General features: G+C 40.4%; 1 protein-coding gene across 2 annotated transcripts in view; it reads left to right on the top strand.

Moving 5' to 3' along the window:
- DTD1 (D-aminoacyl-tRNA deacylase 1) overlaps positions 1-16,643 on the top strand; it is a 32,343-nt gene extending 15,700 nt beyond the window's left edge. The window contains exons 4-6 of one of the 2 annotated variants that reach the window (XM_074926574.1): positions 1,231-1,328; positions 13,878-14,043; positions 15,844-16,643. In XM_074926574.1, the coding sequence (XP_074782675.1) occupies positions 1,231-1,328; positions 13,878-14,033 (254 nt within the window). In that variant the 3' untranslated portion in view covers positions 14,034-14,043; positions 15,844-16,643. Of the gene's footprint in view, positions 1-1,230; positions 1,329-13,877; positions 14,055-15,843 lie in introns of both variants that reach the window. The other variant, XM_074926569.1, reaches the window with a different exon arrangement.
- Positions 16,644-19,762: the final 3,119 nt, after the last annotated feature.

Here is a 19,762-nt window from a genome sequence, read left to right as displayed (position 1 = left end):
ATGTTCATGGAGAATCAGGACAGTTTGTTTTTTACCTCTGTTCAGTCAGGGACATCCTGTGTTGCCATGGAAAGGTGCTGTGTAGCTAAACAAAGTCTCATGTAAATAATCACAGTGGGTGGTTGCTCCACTGAAGTTTGAGCCAACGGCTTTTGTCATATTCTTGCTCACTGTCTGAGGTGTGTTGCTGGGCAGGCTCCAGGCTTGCTTTTCTAGTAAATGAGACTGTTCCAGTCTTTAGCTAACTGCTGTCTGTTTGCTGCAGTACACCTTTTTATCTTCCAAGCATTTGTATTGATATGGTAGCATCTGTTCTTGTTGCTGTCCCTAGAAGAAGGTCTAGGTTGCAGGACAGGAGAAAAGAATATGTGGTAGTGAGCAGTCAAAGTAGGCTTAACCATGGATGTGGTGAGTTTGAGGAATAGAAAGCTGGACTAGAAAAAACGGAGCAAGGAAGTCTGGACAAGGAAAAATGAGGTGTGAGGAGAAGACAGCATATAAAGGGATGGCTTTTGTAGACTACAGGATAAAAATGTCATGGGTCTGTTGTGATGGAAACTTCTCAAATGCTTACCACAAATGTGGTTTGTGCATCAGCTGGTGTGCTAATAAATGCTATTGGTGACAAATGACATGGACATTTGATTTCAGAAGTGTATTCCTGTGAAGTAGACAGGGTTGAGGGAGTAAACAGTGCCTTTTTTTTTTCTGCCATTTTTGCCAGACTCTGTCAAAGAACAGCCTAGGTTACAAAGAAGAATGTAGAAATTGCTGTAGCAGATTGGGGCTGAGCTGTACCCCAATGTCCCCTGCTCTAGAGCAAATGCCTCAGAGTAAGCTTCAGGTCTTTTTATGTTTTACCTATATATGAGATTTCTTCAAAACATCAACTGGTTAGCTGGACTGGATCCTTAGGTTTAGCTCTTCCATTCTTTAAAATCTCCTGCTTGTAAGAATTATCCTGCCTATCCTGAACTGTGAGCACCTTGTTTACCTGTAGACTAGTTTGTTTTGGGGATATTTCTGTACTTAGCTCTATCATCTCTGACTGTCAGACCACATAGCTGGGTGCACACAGACCGTTTTTCTCTTCATAGTTTTCTGCAGCTTGTTAGCTGGCTGTCCTTGTATGGGTTTTTTTATTTTGTTTTAGTAACACATTTGGTAAAGATTTTGGTATGGGTTTTCCTTCCAAGAGCCCTCAGCGCTTTCTGTCTTTTCCCTTTCCAGATGGCAAGTTTGGTGCCTACATGCAGGTACACATCCAGAATGATGGTCCTGTAACAATAGAGTTGGAGTCCCCGGCTGCCACTGTTGACCCTAAACAGGTAAGTGAGCCAGAATGTCTGTCAGGAAAGGATGGATGTATAGGCTGTGCCTCCTCTGAGGATTTGTAGCATTCCTGTTATGAGGCAGTATAGCTTCCCTTAGGCATGAGGACCTTGTGCTTCCTGTGCAGTCTCTGAAAAGTTAAATAACTTCATTGTTTTCTTCAGTTCCCTGGCCTGTTGATAGCTGCCTGCAGTCCCGGTAAATGTCATGTGTGTGTAATGCAAAACAGCTTTTTACAGTTTATTCTTGCTCATCATTAAACCTACTGTTTAATCATGACTCATTAACTATGTTTTTAATGTGTCTGGACCCCCCCCCCCCCTTTTTTTTTTTTCTAGTCAAGTTTCTTGATATTTAAGGAGCTTTTGCATGTAGGTGGCTGGATGGAACTGAAGAGTTGCCTCTTTGCAGAAACAAAAGAACAGCAAATTTAAGTCTGGAGTGGAGAGCTAGCTCTGCTGAAGAACAGCACAAGCTATGCTGAAAACCAAATGCAGTGATGTGGTTTTCTCATCCTCTAAACACAACAGTGACCAACTCTTCCAGGCTGAAAGAGAAGGGGGAGGGATTGTTATGATCACTTGTGCTTCAGCAAGGCCATATCAACCCTGTTTGTATAACACTTCACTTAACCTTGTTAAAATCGTTATTGTAGTTTATAAGAAGGGAATGTGGAAAGAACCGGGAAACTACAAACTTATTAATTGAACCTCAGTACCTGGAAGAATTATGGTGATGATTTTACTGGGTGCTATTGAAAGGCATTTAAAGGACAATGCAATCATCAGCCACAGTCAACATGGGTTCATGAAGGGAAAGTCCTGTCTGACTGATTTGATACGCTTCTACAATAAGGTCAACTGCCTAGTGGATGAAGGGAAGGCAGTAGATACAGTTTTTCTGGATTTTAGTAAGGCTTTTGATACTGTCTCTCACAGCATCCTTCTCAACAAGTTGTCCAACTGTGAGGTGAGCAGGTACACAGTTCACTGGGTGAAGAACTGTCTGAAGGGCAGAGCTTAAAGGGTTGTAGTGAATGGGGCTACATTTGACTGGTGACTGGTCACCAGCAGTGTTCCTCAGGGCTCAATTCTAGGGCCAGTTCTGTTAAATATATTTATCAGTGATGTGGATGCAGGAGTAGCAAGTTTGTTGATGATACCAAACTGGAAGGTGCTGTTGACTCTCTTAAAGGACAAGAGGGCATGCAGAGGGGTCTAGATAGATTAGAGCACTGGGCAGTCATCAGTGGCATGAAATTTACCTAGACCAAAAGCTGGATTCTGCACCTGGGACAGAGTAATGCTGGACACGAGTATAGACTGGGAAAGGAGTGGCTGGAGAGCAGCCCTGTAGAAAGGGGTCTGGGGGTGCTGGTTGGCAGCAGGTTCAATATGAGTCAGCAGTTGTGCCCTGGTACCCAATAGGGGAAACAGCACCCTAGGGTGCTTCAAACACAGCATAACCAGCTGGTCAAAAGAGGGGATTATCCTGCTGTATTTAGTGCTGTGAGGCCTCACCTTGAGTGCTGTGTGCAGTTCTGGGCCCCACAATTTGAGAAGGATGTGAATGTACTCAGAATGTCTCCAGAGGAGGGCAACAAAGCTGGTGGCAGGGCTGGAAGGCATGTCCTCTGAGGAGTGGCTGAGGACTTTGGGCTTGTCTAGTTTGGAGAGAAGGAGGCTGAGGGGTGACCTCATTGCTTTCTACAGCTTCCTGAGGAGAGGAGGTGGGGAGAGAGGTGCTGATCTCTTCTCCCTGGGATCCAGTGATAGGATGCATGGGACTGGTTCACAGCTGCACCAGGGGAGGTTGAGACAACATCAGGAAGCATTTCTTCACCGGGATGGGGTCAAACACTGGGACAGGCTTCCTAGAGAGGTGGTTGATGCCCAAGCCTGTCAGTGTTTAAGACGCATTTGGGCAATGGTCTTAATAACATGCTTAAACTTTGGGTCAGCCCTAAAGCGGTCAGGCAGTTGGACGAGATGATCGTTGTAGGTCCCTTCCAACTGGAACTCTATTCTAGCTGCAGTTTGTCCCATGTACAGTGATCCTACCAAATTACCTGACCAGTTGACCAGAAAGATAAAATTATTTGCTGATTGGGTCTGTCCTTGAGTTGCCATCTGACCATCACTCTCCTGAATTAAAAGTCAAACTTTTGGGGTTTTTAGGCAGCCATGTATGTTTATATGTCCTCTTTTACAGCCTGCTTATAGGTTCTGTGATAACTGCAGTGCAACTGGTGACTGTAATTGGTGGGAATTACACATCTCCTGGAAATTCTGCATATCTCAAAATATCACTCTAAAGGCATTTGGAACCTACTGGGAAAAGACCGTGGGAAAACCTAAAGAAGCATCTCTTAACGCCTTAAATAGCTAGGGTATCTTGGTTTGGAGTCAGTTTTGTTCTGCCTACAAATTCTGTTCTGTATCTTTTTGTGTTGTTTTAGCCCCTGAAAGAACTATGTCTGATCCTGGTCTTTATTTCTGTACCCTCACAGCTTTAGCACAAAGAGTTCTCAGCCCAAATCATGCGTAATTAGCAGCAGCAGCTCTGTAGTGAGAATTACTTGTAGATGTAAGCACTCCTATCCCTCCCTTCTTGGAAGAATTAAGCTGCTGCTTGATTTGTCTGGGAAATAGTCTGCAAAAAGCTGGATAGCAGAGAAACAGAGTGTTTTCATGTCCCCTTCGAACTGTTCATTAACCCTCAAGAGAGTTATGGCCTACTGTTTTTAGGTGCCATGTTTATAGTATAGACTTGTTAAGGCTGAGGTTTAGTTGTGGTACATGTAGTAGTATCAACCTTCTGCTTTTGCCACTCCAGTTCTTTGTGGAATAGGAGAGGACACGTTCTCTCCCTGCCACCAAGCAATGTTTACTGCACAAATTCTCCATGCTCTTGCATGGCTCTGTCTCAGGTGAAGGTGGCCATATCCTTTGTGTAGCAGCATTTATTGTAGGCTGCAGTTGAGGGCATTAGTGGCAGAGTGGATGGAAGCATTGTGTCCTGCTGCCTGTGACTGTGAGATGGAGCCCCACGGTGTCTTGGTCTGTAGAGGAAAAACTGGTTACCGGTTTTTTTTTTGCTCAAGCAGTCAGTGGGAATCATTGGAGTAAGGGTAGGTGGATCACTGAAGGATGGCACGGTGCAGTTTTTGACTGAAATGGAAGTCACTGAGAGAGCTTTTACCCCTGCTGTCACACTTGCAGGTATACAATAATCCAGGAGGAATCACCAAGGTGTGCAGGATTCTGCAAGGTTCCATCTCTTTCTTGGGGAAGGTTGGCTTGTTAAGGATTTTGCCCTCACAGTTCAAGACTGCCTGCTTTTTCTGTCTGACACTTTCCTGGTCACCACAGCCTGGGCTGAAGACTGGGAAGGATGCTGGTTTTCAAACTTTTATTGGCATGAAATCTTTGTTTAATATGAAAGTCTGATTCTGCTTCAGTCTCGCTTGCTGATTGACTTCCTTTCCTCCTTAAATCTCATTTCATCAAGCAAAGATGAGGCTTCTTGTGCGGGATGTGCTTAGAGCACTGTCACTTGTCCTAAGGTAAAATTACACCAAGTATCTTCTTACTGAGTCTGTGCCTGGACCCTATGAAAAGGAGAACAGAGTCCTTGTATAGGCTATCAGAGTGGGTACCGGACAGTCCGCATGTGAGAGTAGGCATAATGTAAGTTTATTTGCCTGCCTTCTGCACTGTCACACACACATTTCATGAGCCGCCCTGAATTCCAGCTCATTGCATGTCCTGATGTTGGGAGATTCCTGTTCATCACGGAAATGGATGAGCTCTTAGTGGTACAGTCACTGATAAAGCAATCCAGCCGTGTGTGCTTTGGATGTACAGAGAATTTAATCTATGCCATGTTTCAAAGAACCCCATTTACTCAAAAATTGGCATCTCTTTTAACTGTTACTGGATATCTTTTCTAGCTCATATTGGAATTTTCACACAAACAGTTGGAGGCACTGCTGTTTCTGACACTCTTAAGCATGCTTTCCTGATACTGTTTGACATGTGTGCCATCATCTCTCACCCATCGTGCAAGACGTGTGATGAGGAAGAACCAATTTAAATTTGTCATTCTCTTTCCTTTTCCATGCCTGTTGCTTTTTTTTTTCTGCTGTTATACAGTCTGATGTGGTTGTAGCATGGGAACTAAGGCTTAGAAATGGTGTGTTTTTTATCATTTTGCTTTCTGCTTTAGCAAGAAGAAATAAATAAACCATCCTGCAGTGTTTAATGTGATATTAACAGGAAGATATTAGACAAATAATTGCTGATGAATAGCTCTTATGTAATTGGATGTGACAGTGAAATACCTCTTTTTCTGAGTGATTGTCTGTAGTTGTAATTGGTAATCATATCATTATAATTCCTTAGCAATGTAATTAGTAAAAATATGCTTGGATTAATTAATTGAAACATTTTTATATTCCTTGTGCTAGAGAGGTATAAATAAATCACAGAATTAATAAAAAAATTAATCAAAAAATGTCCTCATACAGCAAATATATCTGTGTGTGTATATATGTATAAAAAGAGAATATTCCTGTTGTTTGTGAAACCCTAGTAAGCAGGGGAAGCTACTACAGTTCAATTTGTTGTGAACTGTTCAGTTTCATTGTTGTCTGATTTAATAGTAAGGAAATGATTTGAAAGTATGAAATGATTCAGAGGATTCTTACACCAGCAGTAGTTAATGATTGTTGGGCCTTTTCTGAAGACTTTTGATTTTTTTTTTTTAAATTTTGGATATGTGAATGGAATAATAGAAAAAGAAAAAAATATCTGGCATTTAATTGAGCTCTTAAGGCACCTTTCTGGTAAATCTGATGTACAAGAAATTTGCCTGAAAGGCAAAATAAAGCCACAGATTAGAAACTGGATAAGAAATGTGAAAACCAAAAGGCATACAGTGGGAGAAGGTCAATGTGAGCATGTGGTGTTTCTGTTCTGAGTTCAATAATAGTGGCTACATTTCCTACATAGTCTTTGAGAGTGAAAGTAGATCAAGTATTTCTCTTCACACTTGGCTGTGATGCAGAAATCAGAAGTATTTTTCCCAATGTTCTAGTACAAATGACAAGCATTGTGGTTTCCAGACTTAATGGTTGAAGCAATTTTGGATAATTCCTTTCGAACTTACATGGATCCATTTGGATAATTAGAGGTCAGTGCTAAGAGTGTAGCAAATTTCTGTGCTGTCTTGATGAACTTTGTTGTGATCATTGCTGAGATTAGTTTAGCTATGCTCAGAATACTTTGTACATCTGTATCCTGTTTTGGGGAAGGTGAAGGAGATGTACTTTGTATTTTTTTGTAGGAATTTGTAGCTAGTAGAAGCAACTAGACAGAAATGGAGCAGGAAGAGGTTTTAGAGTGCTTGGGGAGATGAGACGGTGACAACTCAAAAAAAGCCCCTTGAACTTTGAAAGCATTATGAATAATTATGGAATGCAGATTGGAAATACTCTGTGCACTTTATTTCTGCTAGGGAAGTGTCATAGCAGTTTCAGTATATAATGCATATATTCTACTTGCACACTGAATTCTATGGGCCTGTTTTTTCCATTACTGTCCAGAAGAAAATAAACTACATTGTATTTTAAACCATATATTGGAACTGGACACTGTAGTGGAAGGGATAAGAAGAGTGAAAGCATTGAAGCAAATCCTTGTTACTGAACCTGCCTGTATCAGTATGGTAAAGCAAGCACGCACATGTTGATATGAAGAGTAACTAATAACATAGTGCCCCTTGCAAATGTCAGTGTTTTAAATGAGAGGAACTTCTCAAGACTGACATTTAAGTAACTTACATTTTTAATGTCAGGAGGATCTGTATAGAAGATCCATTAAATAAATTCCACATAAATATTCTGTTATTTATGCATTAAAAAATTCCTCATAACAGTGTAGCCAAAAGTGATTTCTCTTCTGAATGTGGAGAAAACCCAAATCTAGTATTTAACTTCTATATCACTTTCCAGTTAGAACACTTTAATATAATGTAGCTGAAGGTATTCTCAGTTCACCAAGTATGGTGTTGCTTCAGCTTTCATTTTCATTTTAGGGAGGGGTAGAGGATCTCTTGAAATTGTGTAATCAGTAGCACAGTCCTGACACAGCTGGTGAAAAATATTTAACTTAATAAATAATGGTAAATGACTGTACAGTGAGGGCCTGTCTGCAGTGAATGGATTTTCCCATTGTATTTGAATTTGTTTTTTGTCACCTAATTTTTCTTCCTTCCCATGTGAACATATGTACCAGTATGAGAAATAAACTACAATCCTCTCCTTGACACCATCAGCTGGTATTTTTTCTAGATGCCCTGTTGCCAGCTTTGATGTTTCTCTTCCACTTCCACTGTTTTTGAGCTTACTTTGAAGAAACAAATCCAAAACCTATGAGTTCATTTGCTTATATTTAAGTTTTGCTGAGGAAAATGAACCAAAAGGAGCTCAGCTGGTTAAATGATGGTAAAGAGTGGTTGAGGAAAATGAGTGGGGAAGCCATGTGGCTGATAAACTGCTTGGCTAGGGAATTTTTCCAAGACCCTGGGCAGCCAGTTAGACCAGGCTAACTGAAGGCCTGGTAGTACTTTTCTTGCCTCAGACTTTGGGCCCATATAGTGTAACTTCATTGTGTGCTGCTCACGTATCTTCTAGGAACAAAATGAAGTATTGAATTTCTTGCATGAGCTGCTCGTTGGCCGAAAGGACTGTGTCCTCTTCTCAGAGATAAAAAAGCTCCTAATAACATTTTGATTGTGATTCTAAGGTATAGATATGTGGAAAGGAAAAGGAAAAAATCAGACGATCACCATCTCCTTAACAGATTGTGAAGACTACCCTTCTTACGTTGCAGTAGACCTCTGATAATAATTTTATCTCAGTGCTATCATTTGCTTAGTATTAGGTATTAGTATTAAACTACTACATTTGTAATGCCCGGGGCAGTTTAAAGGATTGGTCTTTTCCTGAAATACATACCCTGTCTTTAAAGCTGTTGTGATTTTTTTTTTTTTTTTTTTTTTTTTTAGATTTGAAAGTGTAGTAGCTTGGTAAACCACTACTGAAATTTAAAAGATACATCTGCAGATCTTCTTGTGGTTTGAGGTTCCAGAAACATGAACACTGCTACTGATTTTCTGGCAGACTTCTAACAAAATAATTCTTTTGCTGGTGTCATTTGCTTCTTTCTGGTGTTATTCATGGCTATTGCAAAAGGAAAAGCTGTCTCTAGAGCCGTGCAAACAACCTCCGTGTACACACTGATCACAGAGAAGAAGGAAAACACTGGGTATGTTTCTGTATTCAAGGAGGTAGAACTTCAAGGAAGGCTGGTGCTTAAGGCATTTCTGAATGTGGGAGATCAACAAAACAAACAACCTGCAGAATTATTAGCATTTTCAAGTAGGGAACTTGCTGTGCCAGGTTTTTAGCATATTTTTGCTACAGCAAATTGCAAAAGTGATGTAACACAGTATTACAGCTGACAATAGTGGCAGACATTTCTGCCTCAATGAAATCTTCTTTCACAGTGCAGTCTAGCTTTCCACTGTAATTATTAAATTTCTAGAATTTCATGTCTGTGGTGTACTACTAAATAGCATTAGGTTAGAATTTGTCAAAGCACCTGTCAAACCAAATGTAAATTTTGATCTTTTTCAAAACTATTACTCTGTAGGTTGGTCAGTCTGTTGGGGATGAAGCAATGTCCACATAGTTGGAGATTGTTAGTTAATTGGTGGTGTCTCAGCAATGTAAAATATCTGTATTATAATGGGAGAAAAGAAAAGTTGCCTTCTGTGGACTGAGGACTCTTGCCTTTTTGTCTATGGTCATGATAGAGATGGTCTTAAACACTTGAGATGTTTGAGATGCTTCACCACTTTCCTGACGTCTTTCATGATTCAAAAATGCAGCAGTTGGGTCAGACCAGGTATTAATCCCCAAAGCACAGATTTTGGCTGCTCACAAGGGACCATAAAGTACTTCTTCTGAAGAGCCAGTTGGTTTGTGGGTTTTGGCTCTGGCCAAATTCATAACACACAGTGATTCCAGGGTATTGTGGCTTGAGATGGATTGACAGGTACAGGTTCACATTATTTTCCAAGTGAGTTTTCAGGCTTACTTACTCCTGTTATGTCCATAGTTAAGACTATCTTAATGGATTGAGGGGCATTGTTTCTAATCCTATGCACAAATTTTTGCCTAGATGCAGCATGTCATAGCTCAGTGTGCAGGATGTCTGGTCTTGTGTTATAAATGTGAATATTTCAGTGTTTGTGCATATGTAAGTAAGCCCAGCTTTACATCTTAGGCAGACACAGTACTTTTGCTGTGAGACAGTGTTGCTTCTGCTGTAAGATGCCCACACTTTGAATCCTTAGGAGCCTTCCAGGATGTCTCAGAAAAGAATTAATTTTATAGATGTAAAGCTGAGTTAGACACTGTCTGTACAGGTGCCCCATGTCCACAGCTAGCCAGCAAACATCATAAAGCAGTAGCCGCCACAGCTCATAATATTTGTGTAGATGAGACAATGAGTATGGAACGCACTCTGTGCTTCTATGTGTTCTGCTGATTAAGGATACCAATTAAACTCAGACACCAGAGTGAAAAGAGCAGGCGTATTTTACTAGTGTTAACAGTGTAATACAGAAAACACACAGTAAGAAAAAGCAGAATAGTGCACTTAAAGCAGCAAACAGCAAAAAACAAAACAGGGTAATGCATTAAATCATTACTACATGAGAGAGAGAATGGAGATTAGGAAAGATCCATCACCACTTGCACACGTTACCACCATCCAGACCCGCAGATGCTGGGCAGCCCCGGTTACAGCGAGGGTTTGGAGAGCCCGTCCCGGCAAGGGGGAAATCCTACGCGGTGCGTCCACCCGTAGCTGAGGCGTCCAAAGTCACTGTGAGCGGGTCCAGCCTTATACACCCCCAAATCAGCAAGCCAGAACAGCTGGCACCTTTGTTTTGAGCAGAAAATTTCTGGTTTCATTCTCCTGTTGGATTCCACCCAAAGCCTGGCCAGGGCTCAGAGGGGGAAACCAAGGGAGTTTCTAACAAGGCCAGATACTTGGGTTCTCAGCCTTGAACAAGGCTAAACAAGGGAAGTTGGATACATTCTCTCCTCACTACTGATTATATTTTGTCTAAGCTGCCTCTTTCACTAGCGAGTTTACATACTTCGTTAATGATTACACACTAAACAGCTTTGGCTTGGGGCCTGTTGTTCAGGCTTCAGTATTTCAATGCTTTAGCACTTTTTACATCAGCATAAGTGGGTTGTTATAACTTAGTACAATACCTACTAGCACAATGGCTTTCAGTTATAAAATATACAGGATTCATCTATAGGTCAACTCTGGCTTGGGCCAGTTGTCCAAATAAAGATATGTTGTTCTGAACCAGACGTGTGTCTGAAGTCTGTAATATGACAAAGTTAACTGTTGTCACTTTTTTCAACTCACTGGCAGGTCTTTAGTGGTGGAGTGTACTGCTGTAACACTTCCATTTGAATTACTCAAGCACCTTATAAGCACAGAAATAAAAAATTTAGGAGATGTGTAATTCTTTTGTTGCCCGTGTAATAATAAGAGTGTATATTTTGAGTACAAAGAAGTGCATTTTAATCTTTGTGTCTGAACCTGTGTATGCACAGATTGGAGAGCACACATGCGTGTGCTTATGTCCCTAGGTACACACATAGGTACAAACAGTATTATTTGAATTTTAGATGGATGAAGCAGTTAATAAATGAACTTTGTTATAATTAAAAAAAAAAAAGTAAATCCTGTTCATAGGAGACATGGATTAACACAGTTTGTCAAATTATCCCCTCACCTCGTCTAAATGAGCTTGTTCTGTCATTTTGCTTTGAGCCGGGTGAATACTGCTGTCAGATCATGCCAGCCAGGGAGTTGTTCTAAATATTCCAAGGTTGTGCTTGCTCCTGTTTTTTCTCCATCTGTTAGAGATGTTGACCTCTGAGTAAGAGAGGTAGTGGAGTAGTCATGAGTAGAGCTTTGGTTCTGCTACAGAGCTAGGTGTGAACGTAGATCTGGCTTTATCACTGTATATCTGCTGTTTTGTTTGCCCTCTGCACTTCACTGTTTTCAATTCAACTAATTAGTTGCAGAATTGGGTAACTTATGAGGTCCTTCGTGATAAATACACACACCAACTTTGGAGACCATCTGTTGCATGCTGATTACTCTAGGATATGCTTACTACTCTTATTTCAACAGAGAATATGGCCCCTTGTAAATCAGACTATATGTGTATATATATTGTTTATAAAACTCTCTATATAACTATATAGACTTCAGAAGTCTTAGTGAGAATGCTTTTTGCCCTCAAGACCACATTGGAAAATGTTCAGTTCTGCCTCTATATGTAAATTATATATGAACAAATACATTATGGATGTGAATTCTGTATGCATAACACAAGGTTCACAGTATGAATACACTACTGGTTTTCCATGTTTTGACAATCTGGGGTTAGCTTTATTTGGTTAGTTCACAGCTTTTTTAAAGATAAAGGCAACTCAATTTGCACTATCGATGTCACCTGTCTTAGGCTTTTTCTTCTTTCAAGTAATAAGAAACATTACTTAGAGAAGAGGGGATATCATGTAATTCAGTAATCACATTTACAGAAACAATGAGGCTTCATGGATTATAAGTTACAGAACTATGAGGTAACAGAAATTTTTTTCCGCATCATTATTGTAGAAAAAAGGTTACTGCTTGGAGCCTCAATGCTGCAGTAAAAGTACATATTGCAACAGCTGCTTATAGGTTTGTTGCAGCAGGTTTGACTGTGGTTTGACTTGTGTTGGGGGGCTCTTTGCAGTTGCTGACTGCTAGGTTGAGGGCCACTAAGGAATGATGAATATTTACTACCTGCTCATGTAGTTATTTAAATGTGTAGGAATCTGTGTTTTGAAAGCTAGGAACTGTGCTTTTGGGTCTCTGCACCCTGCAGCTAATATAGTGTGCCTTCCCCCTTCCAGTACATTTCTGTACCATCAAGATAATTGAAACCCCTATTCTGATTTCAGCAGCTGGATGACCCCAATACTATTTTCAGAAATAAAACCCAACTGCATAGAGACCATGGGACTACCATTAGTTAAGGTTGAGTACGTTTAATACTAGAGGCTCACAAACTTTTGTTTCCTTTCCTTCAGATGTGCTCACTTTCTTGATTACCTTTAACATCAATGTGCTATTTGTATAGGCCTGCTGGCAGAGGAGTAGTGTGCATGTTGTCAGATGTGGGAGTTAAAATATTGCCTGTATCACGCTCAACACATTGTTACATGTGTGCACGTGACTTGAGGACTGGATCATGCCAGAGAAACAGATACATCATACTCTGTCATTTCACATAGCAAAAATAAAACTATTTTTAGTTTTGAAATAGCCAGCTAAGAATATTCTCTGTTAGGCTAGAAGTCCATGTATTCAAGGAGAGTGTATATGTGCGATAAGGTACAAGGGGATGCTGTGCATCCTCCCAGGGCTCTGCAGTCTGCACTGTTAGCTTTTACTGACTTAGAGCTCAGATTTATATCTTTGTATGCCTCTTCCATGAGCCTGTCTAATTCATAACTGACACACATAATCTCGTTTATTTTATTCTATGAAAGTTTCATCTCAGATCTTCTGGCATGAAATTATGATTTATGACTAGTATGCTTTATCTTGGGGAAATTGTGGAAGCAGTAGAGAAAATTAGTAGATTACAGAAATTATCCAAATGGATAAACTGGACAAAGTGTAGTGATTTAAATAGCTCTCAATATGTAGTGTCCCCAAAACTTACTGTGTCCTGCTTCTCTGAAAAATGAGAAAGAGATGTAGGAGTGACAGCTGTGTGCAACTTAGTTTGACTCTTAGTAACATTGGAAGCAGTTCTACTGAGAGGTGGCAAGGCAGTGTTAGCCAAGGGTTTTCTCCAAGCAGAGTCGAAATTGTTGTTCTATATTTTAGGTGATGCTAAGACTTACGTATCTCTTCCTCTGAATAAAGAATAAAATAAATTTATTATTGTGTGCTGGATGGCCTAACTTGGTATATCTGTGGTCAGCAACTTTGACACTACAAAACTACCACTTAAGACCCAAAACAGAAGTTTGGTGGAATCCAGCTCCCCCTTATGGTCCTTGTGTTTTATTCTTTTCCGTGTTTGTAGGTTGTGTTGAGTGGAGAAGGAACTCTGAAAAGCAGAGGGTAGGCCTTTGTATATATGCACTTCTCTTTTGTACTCAGGGTGATTATGTTAGTGTGTGATAATTTACAGTCTTCAAACATCTGAAAAATCTAAGCCTTGGACTTTTTTTTTCTTTTCTCTTTTATTGATATATGTATTGGTGTGTGAATTGGATTTGAAAGTTTTATACAAATGCTCACATTCACAATTTTTCAGAAATAATATCCTGAAATTATTTAATTCCATGAGGTGTTTTCTCATTCTTCTTACTTTGTGCATAGCTGACAAAACTTGAAAAGCAGCAACAAAGAAAAGAGAAGACCAGAACCAAGGTGCCCTCTGAGTCGAGTAGAGAAAGAAATGCCCCCCGTAACAAGGATGACCCCAGCGCAAGCAGTGGAGCAGAAGGAGATGTATCTTCAGAAAGAGAGCCTTAGCTCACCCAAGGCAGGCATCAGGTTTGGCTTTTCCACTCCTCTGTAAGGCTGTGTCCTCTTGCTTGGCAGTCTCTAACCCTCGGTGCTTTACTGAAGCAGCACGTGCAGAAAGGGGCATTAGAAGTGCTGAAAGGTGAAATTCTGTTAATCTTGCTGGCAGGTAACCTCCACTTCTATCAGCAGTCAGCACACAAGAATGTAGAAGTGGGTGAAAACCCCTTCCCATCTGTGTGGTTGGCTGGAGGTATGTATCTGTGTCTGGCCCAGCCACGACTGTTTCCAGGTTGACTCAGGAAATACAAAATTTTGCTCTTAAAACACAGCAGTGACTTAACTCACAATCCAGTTTGGTATTCTTCAGAGCAGAGATACATGGTTGTGTTTCTCTCCCTGTCTTTACCTAGCAGGCAGGTCACTCTGGAACAGCCCCCACCATTTGTAATACCCAAACAACACGTAGTCCCCAGCAATGGAAGCAGAAAGAATTTCAGAGGTTGGAGACAGGCCAGAACTGCAGCTTCCTATCATGGTTCTTACTCCTCCCTCCTCAGTTTGTTCTTTCCCAGGATGACTTGATAACAGGCTATTTCATATACCTTCACCATCTAATGAGAACGTTAGGCCAGGTGTTTAGAGCCAAACTTGCTGCCTGAATTTGATATGAGAACTGGGATTTCCTCTCACTTCAGGCACTTGACCTGCAGGACATGCCTGGACCTGAGTGAATTGAATTAGACTGATTATAGACCTGAATCCTTTTTCATGGATTATCTACATATGTAGATTTCTATTTATCATACTCTCCAGTCAGTTTTAAGTCTTCAGAACACAGATTTCTTTGCCTGCCTTCCCCCCTGCAATAGCTACATTGCTGATTTTGAACTTTCAAACATGTCCAAGCTCTCAAGAAAGTATTATTTCCCTCATCTGCACACTGAAGCCCTGAGCTGGCTGTGCAGTTTAATTATTAACAGCTTTGCAAAGTTAAGGTCTAACCTTTCTCTCATTTTCCCATCCCTAGGGTTCACTCTGGCTTGCGATTTATACAATTCAATATCACGCATTGCTTGGAAAGTGTTTTTTGTTTTTTTTTTTTTAAACCCCATGAATTTCCCTACTGGTCAGACATTGGGGGATTTACAGACATTTCTGTTTTAAAGAAGTTCATATTATCTGTGTGGTATTAATATGAATGAATTTGCATAAGGCATTGAATAGATTTCTGGAAATATGCTAATGGAAAATGGATCAAAGAAACTTTCAAGTCCACAGGCTTTTTTTCCCTGGCCTCATGAAGAGCAACTTCAAGGCTGTTGAGAAATGGTTCCATTCATTAATTGAGTTGCAGTCAAAAGTGGATTGTTGTATCATGCAACACCTGAAATCACACGAGTGCTGCTCTCCTTGGCTTTATGTTCGGTGCACCTTCCTGTTTTAATACTGGAGATGAGCAGTGACATTGGGAAGGAGGATGTGTTCTTAGGAAATAAAGTGAGGATGTACTGTTTCTCAGCAATTGTTGGCCTTGCTGCTATGCTACAGGGGTACAAGGTTTCCTACACTGTTTCTGGGCTGTGTGTTGAAATAAGAATGTTTTAGCAGGAGTTGCAGGTCTTCTAGAGTGCTTTGGTCAGTCTGATCTTTCCAATAGCATTTGAAATTCTAGGGAGCTGAACATTTCTAAAATGTGATGTACTGGTAACCTAGAATTAATTTTCATGCTGTGACAATAAGTAAAGATACTTTTCTCTAATCCTACTATATTTCTACTCTACCTGTAGTAATGTTCCTGTTTGTTTGCCTTCCACAGTTTCTCATACAACAGCTACACTGGATTCTTGAAGAGAGACCCAACATTCACCTCAGCGCCACTCTTCAACAATTTTGGAAAAGAATGGAAAATGGGAAAACAGAACTAAGACATTAGAAACCTGTATCATTCTGTATTGAAACAACCAAAGCAATGCTATCAGATTCAGTTGTTAATGTGTAGTATCAGTAGTAAAAAGGACTTGTAACATTTTTGTGTATGTGTTTTCACATGACTGCTGAATAAAGGGTGACTGTAGGCAGATTGTAGCAGAACATTCACTCTCAGTACATAAGCTCCATTTCAAAAATAAATCAGGGTTTTTCCTTAAACTTACACTTGAATTATGAAAATGATCCAAGCAGGCTTGTATATTGATTCTCACTCTATGGTGTCATGTGCTACCTGTTTCCATGGCAGCATGTAGATCTGTGTATATTTTGGTATATTGTTCAGCTGCTACGTACCACCAAGTCAGGCAGTCTAGTCTTTCTGCATGGATTAAGTTATTAAAAGAAAAGATCAGCCGCTAGTCGTTTATCATGTGGAACACATCTGTCTTGTAAACTTTTTTAAAAACAGAAAAGACTTTATTAAACAAATGATGCTAGCTGAGTGCCTGTTGGTGTTTGTGTATTGCATTCCCTAAAATATAGCCACATGTGTAACCATGAGAGTGACGCAGAGCAGAAGTTACAAGCCATGAAACACCTACTAATGTAACTCATTCACCTCTCCTTTGGAAGTTTGGGAGTCAGGTTGCTGACCTGAAATCTTTGCTCTTTCCAACACATCTAAGCTCCTTAGTTCCTTTATGGTGGCTATCAAAATGCTGCAGCAGCTGCTCCACATACTACCTCACGTGCCTGCTGACGTATGTTAGATTCATCAGAGGCAGAGCAGTGTTTGGAAGCTGCCAGCAAACAACAGGAGCTGAGAAGCAGCTGCAAAACTGCTCTCCTGTGAGTGTTAAAGCCAAGGAAGTGTCAGGGGTAATGAAAGACTGCAGATCATTACACTTTTGGCTTCTTTCAGAGGTAGTGTTACCTTTTATACTGGCTGTTCTCCAGGCCTGCCTTGCCCTTATGGTCTTCACTAGCCATCTGCCACAGCTGCTATCAGAGCCAGGATGCTACTGCACAACTGTCTTTACCTGGTGATAGGGATAACTCACAGATGATCCTTGTTCTTAATCCAAATGCATATCATATTTACAATGCTGCAGACCATGCAGTCACTGTGGGGCCTTTTTAAACCTTTTCTCTTGTAGGCTGTTTGTTCAGTAAAGTATCAGTCAAATCAAGACAGGAGAGCTTTAGAACTGCCCCCTGACATGGCTTTTTAAAATACCCCAAGCTTAAGTAAAGATTCGGCAAGCCACACACCTAGTATTTATGCAAAAAGGGTGAGTAGCCAGGTTAGGTTGAAATGTTACACTTAGTCTTGCCTTTAGTAATCACGTAATTTTTCATCTGGCCATTATATGCGGTTTAGTTTGCCTGAAGTCACAGCCTTGTCACAGGCAGTGCTTTTTCACCTCCAGGTACACGTATTGTGCCTTGTCCCTTTGGACTCTCCCTCTCCTGGGACTGCAGCCTGATAGGCTGTTGTCAGATTAGTGCTTAATTGGCTGTAGAGGGCAAATTCAGTGGGGAGGATAACAGAGTGCCTACCTTTCAGGTGTTGATGTGGTTGTTGAAGAAGTAGCCCTCAGACCTATCTCATCTGGTTTAAGTGTCCTGCTTGTTCCGGCATCTTTGAAATGTTGTCTTCTGCTTTGCAACTTGTTCTTAAGATAAAGGTGTGAAGAAAATCCTACAGCCTCTTTGTACCCTGAAAGGTAAGTTGGTAGAAGCTAAACTACAAAGAAAGATTGAAAAGGAAGTTTCATCAATATGTCTTGGGGAAGGCAAGAGGTGGTATTCTAGCTGTGTTTAAGCAGAAATAAATTGCAAAGAAGTGGCCGTTGGCCAAAGATGGGGGGGGACCTGATGCTTCACACCCTGCTCAACCACATTTTCTCTGAGTGACCAGGCTACATTGTCTTTCTGAGTCTCTCTAATCAATAGCATTTTCCTGCCCCGCATGGGAGATGTCAGGGTAAGCTCACCATGAGTATGGTCATGGTCACGGTCTGTGGTGATGGAGGCCTGGGACCTGGGAATACCCAGTAAAGCTGCATGTTTCAGACAGATGCTTCCTGCTGTCCTGTGTCCAGTGTATTTCATGCACCATGATTTATTTCAGGATTCGAGAAAAATCCAACCAGCCAAGTCCATTTTGTTAAAAGTGCTGTTTAGCAAAAGTTATTGCTCTGTTATACTGGCAGTAAAACTTAGGAAAGGCCACTTTTCCAAGTGCAGTTTAATGGCTTAGGAACTCTGTCCCATGTTTTTTCCTGCTTGTATTGAGTTGTAAGCAAAAACCAGGAAACTTGAATTCTTGTCCTGTTCCTTTACCTGGTATTTCTTTGTCTTGGTTGGTTTCCAGTGCCTTGATGAGCTTTTGTTGTCTGTTTGTGAACTAGATGAGGTTTTTAGTTGGAAGAAATGTTTTTTTTTTTTCCCCTAAATGCTGTAAATGACTTTATTTAGCAAAAAGACATGTTTGTTTTGTGTGTTTATAAAATATTAATGAATGATAAGGTGCTGCTCTTTATTCCCTTTTCTACAGATACAGACTTATAGGCTTTTCTCCATTTTCCTGTCCCAGCTCACAGAGCAGTTTTGCCAGAGTTCGCTTCTTTGTGATTTACAGGGTAGAGTCTAAGAGGGCTATGGACAATGTTTGCCAGCTATAATAAAGCAACTCCTGATTCAGAGAGCCTGCAATGTCTGATCTCCAGCTGCACGCTGCCTGCCCTTGCGTTAAAGTCCTGCAGGCAGAACCTAAAGGGTGTACATTTTGAGGAGCACCCCAAAAATCAAATGTCCTGTGACCATTTGTGGTAATGCTTCAAGGGTGCTGGTTGAATCTTTCAGACTCCTTTCTGCTTCCTCCTGTGCTGGTGTCTTTTTGCCTTGCATTGTCTCATGAACTCATCCTCTTCAGAGAAATGCCTGGGGAGTCTCTGAGTGCCATGAAAATAATAGTAAGTGAGAGTCAGTATTACAGTCCTCAAGCAAAGAAACCTCGTTAGTCTTTTCTTTTGTTATGGCTTCAGTAGTTCACATGTTGCTGTATTTTCTACAGCCTCTATACACCTATGGTGTGGTCGACAAGCAATTCTGCCTTTACAACAAACGTGCATAGAATTACGGAAAATATTCTTGGTAGGATTTCTGCAAACACCCAGTACTGTTTGTATGCGACAAAAGTCTGTAAGAAAGCCACACAGGGTTTTTCCATTTGAAAATCCCAGCAGGTATCTAGGAGTCATTCTAAATCTGAATACATGTATTTTCCATAATTACTGTTTAAAGTACTAGCTAACAAGGGGCAAACTGTTCTGTATTAAAACTCTCACTCAGACACTCCACTGTAGGTACTTTTTTTTTTTTTTCCAACCTTATTTTTTCAACAGAAGACTCTCTAAGGAAAATAACTCTAGGACTCATTTGAAAATTTGCTGCTAATTTTCTTGGCTTGTTACAACCAGAAAAGATTAATTATTATAACAGTAGAAACCCTGTTTTGTAGGCGTTTTGCAAACATCTCCATTCAGATTCTGAATCTATGGACTACATTGCTTTAAAAAGTAGTATTTTAGGAATAAAACAGTTGGAGTAAGTGATGTTCCTACAAAGCTATTTGGAAAAAATGATTGGATAGTTCTAATCTGGTGTATAAATATAAATGAAGACAAAATAACTTATGGCTATTGATGTAAATGCTCAGTGGATAAGATCACAGTTTCCAATTTTAGAAGCTAGTCCAGACAATGAATTAAAAATAATCTGATTTGTAGAGATGCTAGTTC

The sequence above is a fragment of the Athene noctua genome, chromosome 1, assembly GCF_965140245.1.
Source record: "Athene noctua chromosome 1, bAthNoc1.hap1.1, whole genome shotgun sequence".
Lineage (NCBI taxonomy): Eukaryota > Metazoa > Chordata > Aves > Strigiformes > Strigidae > Athene > Athene noctua.
Note: the sequence above shows the minus strand (reverse complement) of the source record. Positions and strands in the feature narration are given on the sequence as shown.